We start from the raw sequence: 5,769 nt of genomic DNA, 5'->3' as shown, positions 1-5,769 counted from the left end.
TACTTTCAAAATGAACATATTTGTCAAAACACTTGCTTTTTGGCAAGGAATAATTATAAAATCGTGAGTATGCATGGTCCCTCCATTTTATAGGTTGGATGAAGTTGTCTAAGTTCATGCTCATAAAGTCTGCTTTAACTTCTTATCTTTTCTTGTATTCTTTGGCGGCCAGGTCATCCATCCCCACTGTTATCAAGCTCAAGCTCATATAGTTGTCTTTTAGCTCGAATTCTTTTCTAGGTGCCCACTTGCTTTTGTAAAATCCTATAATGTAAAAAAATTGGTTGAAAAAGACAAACTTGTATCCTCTTTTAGGTTTCAAGCTTCTTTATTAAAAAATAAATAAATTTCATTTTAAAATTCGACTAAAAAGAGTATCCCATTTTAGTTTGCAAGGTTTTTTTGTTCCTTTGTTTGTCAGTTTTGGGAAATTGGGGACATGTCTATGGTGCCCATGTAGGCTTGGGAGTCAAGTCTCGTAGATTTGTGGATTATAAGTGAAATAGATAATATAGATTGTTTCACAAAGAATTTATGCCAAAAGAGCCTTCAAGGAGTGACACTATGCTAAAGGGACCTAGATAACTAAGGCCTTTAATGCGTATACGCTAGATAAAGACCATGAAAATGTTTATGTTTTACATCTAGTAGATGACCAAATGAACTCAATACTTTGTCTTTTGAAACTCACAGAGTTTGTAATCTCTTGGAAATGCTAAAGAGAAAAGAATGTAGTAGCAATAAGTCAAAACTCGATACATTCTCTCTACAAGAAGCTAATCCTACTAAGGTCACTCTAGGCACAAAGGACCTACCAAGAGTATGATCAAAGGCAATCCATCGTTCATAAGAAACCGAAGCACAAATAATCTAGCAACAACAAGATCGAAGTCAATCTACTGTACAAGTTTGTGGAAAGCCATAGCCTTGCTTTTAGAATGGCAAGTGTAGCGCTGAACAAGCTCGAATCCTATACTAATGATGTAAATACTTACTTCTATGTAATATATTGTATTCCAATTAAGGAAAAACACTAAGATCAAAGTTGGCACGTACAAATTGGGAACTCAGCAATGTAGTTAGGCCAATTGAGTAAATTGAAGATCTACGAATATCTAGCGGTAAACCAAAGGGTTATTTGATATCCTAATCCTAATCTTCCAATAAGGAAACCCTAAAACTGAAAGTCTTAAGGCAGCGGGATTTTCACCTCATCTGTCTGCTGTGCAGCCTCCGCACTCACTCCCTCCATCTATTCTCGTGAGCACAGCTCCACTCGACAAGGAAGGATGGGCGCTCCCGTGGAAATACCGGATCTGAGCTCTGCTGACGGCCTCAAGGAGCTCGACAGCTACCTTCAAAGCAAGGCATTCATCTCCGGGTGAGACAGAGGCATGCACACAGCGAGAGAGAGAGAGAGAGAGAGAGAGAGAGAGAGAGAGAGAGAGAGAGAGAGAGAGAGAGAGAGATTTCCTAGAACAATTCCTTTCGTGCATTTTCTTGATCGATTCCTGTGTCGTGCCTGACATTGCCATGGCAGAGAGCAAGCCTCGAAGGATGATGCGATCGTTTACAGTGCTTTGCCTGATGCTCCGGCCTCGGATTTGGCCAATCTCTACCGTTGGTACAACGGCGTCTCTGATCTTCTCAGCAAATGGTTAGCCTTCTTGGTTTCCTTTCCTCTTTCATGCTTCTGGTTTTTTCCCCCCGATTTCGTTTTTAATGAACGGGATCGTCTGCAGTTTCCCTGGAACTCCTGCCGGCGTGATAGTCCGATCTCACCCGTCCTGCAAAAGCACGGCGAGAGAGTTTTCCAATGGCGAAGAAGCGGCCGCTCCCTCTTCCGAGCCGCAGGTGAATCTGCTCATCGCATCTGATCATTCTGATCTTACCCGTAAAACGAAAGCTTTCCCTTTTTTGGCCCGTGGTGCAGACTGCCTAATTCAAGTAAAGGCTTCTCTTAATTTTTGTCAGGGGCCTGCTGAAGCCGATGACGATGATGACCTTGACCTCTTCGGAGAGGAGACGGAAGAAGAGAAAAAAGCCGCAGCAGAGCGAGAGGAAAAGATGAAGGCTTCAGGGAAGAAGAAAGAGAGTACGTGTCTAATGGTCGTGATCATTCTGACGTAACGACTACGAAGTGTTGAGCGCACTTACCCTTGCCTGTGTAGGTGGAAAGTCATCTGTTTTGCTGGATGTCAAGCCTTGGGATGACGAGACGGACATGGTCAAGCTTGAAGAGGCTGTGCGCAGTGTTGCCATGCCAGGCTTGCATTGGGGAGCCTGTAAGTTTATACACCCTTCTGTACAATCCTTTCATGACAATGTCAGTGCTCAGATAGTATGTTTTCCTAAGCATGTCAAAGAAAGATGATGTCGTTAAAGTACGTATGTATGGAGGATTTGTAACCAAGTTACCTTCCAATTGGACCAGGAAGTGGGAGGCGAAGTCACTATTTGGGAATGTTTTAGAAATTTCAAAACGGGCTTAAGTAAGCAGGATGTTGATCTCTTGGGCTGGAATGCTCTCTTAATTCTTCATTTCGTGTAAATGTTGTTGCAGCTAAGCTTGTACCGGTGGGGTTTGGAATCAAGAAGCTTCAAATCATGATGACCATAGAAGATGATTTGGTGTCGGTTGACAATCTCATCGAGGACTACTTAACCGAAGAGCCTAGGAACGAGTTCATTCAGAGTTGTGACATTGCTGCCTTCAACAAAATATGTATGCATTCAGAATCTCGTCACCTTTTTTCCTCTTGTGGAAGCCGTCAGATTCTTGTGTGTTTTTCGCCTAATGCCAGCTTGATTGTGATTCTTGTTTTTGATTTTTATTGATGATTGCGCGATTGCTGTTTCTGTTTATTGCAGAGGTTCGTTCAGTTTTTGTTGATCTCTGCTTGGTGTTTCCCCTGGCGATTGCAGAAGCTTTTACGGCATGATTTCCTCCGTTGGAATTCGCCAACAGGGGCTTTCTAGAAGTCGTATTCACTTGAAGGGTGAACATCTTAAATCAGTGCCTTAATGCTGCTGTTCTGGTTTTTTCATGCGGTTCTCGGGCGACTTCACTCTAAATTTTATCTTCTCTACTTGGGATTAGTCGATCGCAATATGTCACAAGAGGTTTCTGGAATAATACCCAATGTTTTGTGCGCGTGGATGAAGATTATCCCTTGCTACATCGAGAGAGTTTTATCTTCATGAAAGTGTTTCTTTGTGGAGAGAGAGAGAGAGAGAGAGAGAGAGAGAGAGAGAGAGAGAGGGAGGGAGCGAGCGAGCAAGCTTACGTTTTTGTCTGAAGATATGGAGATCTAATTTGTTTGTCTTGAAATAGCTTGTGTTCGAAGTACGTGATCACTCTCTATCATAGGCAACCGTCTTTGTTGTGGTTTTCGTTTTCAGGCTTCAAGCCGTTACCATGTATATATAGCTCAACACCAAACTTCTGGAGGCTGTGGACAATAAAAAGATGTTGAACGATTGGTTGATGCATGGCGCAGTCTACTGTCGGTGGAATCAAGAACTGTCTGAGTAATATTCAGCTTGACTCCGCACAGGAAGAGCCAGGGCAACTTCTTAATTCTGAAGATAGGTGGTCATTGGTCGGTCACTTTGGCATAGTGAACCTTCTTACATTGGTCTGCCATTTTGGCAAATGTTTGGTATATTCAGGAAGAGTAGTCGTGAGTGGAGTACACCATAAAAGAGGGAAGTGAAAGGATAGGCATTGATGATGATGTGCAGGAAAAGAGTAGAACTTGGAAAGAGCGGGAGTGCAGACAATTGGGGTGTTTACTCGTAAGGGGATGTGGGGAGATTGGAAGACTAGCCCTTCAAACTGACTGAATTTAGTTTCCTAGATAGAGGGGATAGAGCTGCTTGGCGAATCGGAACATCAACCATTCTTGGAATATCAAACATTCTTAACTTAGTAGTCTCCTGCGTAGGACAAAAGGCTATTAATGGTCTCCCTTAAGGTACCATGTTTTGTCAAATCTGCTGAGTGTGGCTAGTAAGTGGCATTGGTAATAAGTTTTACTTTTGTGAACTGACCGGTGAGGCCAGATAAGATCTGGGGTTTATCCTTCTAGAACAATCCATTTATTCATTCCCAACTTTCGACCGCAGTGGCAATTCCCAATATTTGCCATTCCTCAATGTACTGTTTGAATTTTTTGCCCTTTTTTTTCTTACATAAAGAAAGAAGAAAGCTTTATAAAATTGAATCACTTAAATTAAAATATTTCATGAAGAAAGCTAATTTAGGATACCTTAAATATGTAATGTTAGTATTATTTATTAAAAGGTAAAATATAATAATTTTGTAGTAACGATCAATGTTCCATTCAAAATTTTAATTTATCAATAAAGAAATTTAAATTTATAATTTACATATATTTACAAATGAGGAACTTATAGAATATATAATATTATGAATGGCATTATATATTACATTTGAGAGAAAATTGTTAATTCATTGTTTTCAAAAAATTACTTATTTGATTATATTGAATAATTGTTCCTCACAATTTGTTTATCAAACATGATAAGACAAATCCCTCGTATATATATCGAAAGAACTTGTAAGTCAATAAATTTACAATTATTGCACTATTTTATAGATATATGTTAATTATAATTTCTATAAATAAAATATTAAAGCAGTTCCAAAATGTCTATTGCATGTTTCCATGTTTCACTTTGATCCCTATCAAATTCCTAGTCTTGTAATTTACAAAAACGATTTAAACTTGTTATGTATGGCAAGTTGAAAAATAATTGTTTTTAGTTGTATTCCATTTCAAGTGCTTCCTTTTCATAATGGAGAAAAAGTTCTTAAGAGTAGTGTAATAGACCCTCCCTTGGCTTGTTATGGGATAGGCAACACCCACCTCGTGGTTCTCGCCTCATATGAGGGATCACTATCTAATCAGTGGTCATAGCTCTGCGGAAGCATAGTATGACAACTCGAAATGTGAAAGTGCAACATGTCATGAGCTAGCGGAAGCATAACATGTCATGAGACAAGGCAAGACGACATGAAATGAAGGTAACGCTGCTTGAAAAACCATGGGTGCAAGTGAAGGTCCGAATATGTATTCCAAGGTGTAACTAAGGCAAGAAGTATATATTCACTTGGAAAGTCGGAAGGCTTGCAAGGCTAGATTTTACGTGTAGTGGGTGGGGCTATCAACATGCATCACACCGCCATCACGTGGGTGAGGGAGCTCAAAGGAGGATTACCCTCATACACACCAAGTGATAGACCCTCCTTCGGCCTGTTACGGAGCAAGCAACTCCCACCTCATGGAACCTTCCTCATGAGGAATCACCCTCCAATTAGTGGTCCCATAGCTTTGCGGATGCGTAACACGACACAACACGGAATGTGAACGCGTAACATGCCATGGGACCAAGTAACATGACACAAAATGAAGATAAAATGGCATGAAAAACCACGGGTCCAAGTGAAGGCCCAAATATGTAAGGTGCAACTAAGGCAAGAGAATGTTTACAAGGAAAGTCGGAAGGCTTGCGAGGCTAGATTTCACATGTAGTGGGTGGAGCTATCAATGTGCATCACACGAACACCATCACGTGGGTGAGGGAGCTCAAAGGAAGAATACCCTCATACACACTTGTATAATAGATGTCTAAACACAGCCAAGTTAAAAGCATCTATAAATACATGAAATGGTAAATCTCATGTAGGAGACTGTAAAATAAGAGCCACAACTAGCTTCTTTCAAAGATCTATAGTGACCTTTT

The 5,769-nt window shown here is 40.5% G+C and overlaps 1 protein-coding gene across 2 annotated transcripts; it reads left to right on the top strand.

The window, feature by feature from the left end:
• The first annotated feature begins 1,185 nt into the window (after nt 1-1,185).
• LOC148037422 (elongation factor 1-delta 2-like) lies at nt 1,186-3,181 on the top strand. 2 transcript variants are annotated; one of them, XM_087676344.1, is made up of 7 exons: nt 1,186-1,381; nt 1,541-1,657; nt 1,743-1,854; nt 1,975-2,095; nt 2,172-2,285; nt 2,564-2,725; nt 2,926-3,181. In XM_087676344.1, coding segments are annotated over exons 1-7 (720 nt in total). In that variant the 5' UTR covers nt 1,186-1,289; the 3' UTR covers nt 2,928-3,181. The 2 variants fall into 2 exon arrangements, with proteins under 2 accessions (XP_087532470.1, XP_087532469.1); XM_087676343.1 differs by having other exon boundaries at nt 1,189-1,381; nt 2,872-3,181.
• Nucleotides 3,182-5,769: the final 2,588 nt, after the last annotated feature.

Source organism: Lygodium microphyllum, chromosome 4 (assembly GCF_053477565.2).
Source record: "Lygodium microphyllum isolate KBCC chromosome 4, Lygodium_microphyllum_v1.1.10, whole genome shotgun sequence".
Lineage (NCBI taxonomy): Eukaryota > Viridiplantae > Streptophyta > Polypodiopsida > Schizaeales > Lygodiaceae > Lygodium > Lygodium microphyllum.
This window is presented reverse-complemented; position numbering and strand designations above follow the sequence as displayed.

What these genes read in the sequence shown, in the direction of transcription:
- LOC148037422 (XM_087676344.1), top strand. Translation starts at nt 1,290, where the DNA reads ATGGGCGCTCCCGTGGAAATACCGGATCTGAGCTCTGCTGACGGCCTC. An exon ending in AGCAAGGCATTCATCTCCGG is followed by an intron (nt 1,382 to 1,540) that starts GTGAGACAGAGG and finishes TTGCCATGGCAG; the next exon opens with AGAGCAAGCCTCGAAGGATG. An exon ending in AGGCTTGCATTGGGGAGCCT is followed by an intron (nt 2,286 to 2,563) that starts GTAAGTTTATAC and finishes ATGTTGTTGCAG; the next exon opens with CTAAGCTTGTACCGGTGGGG.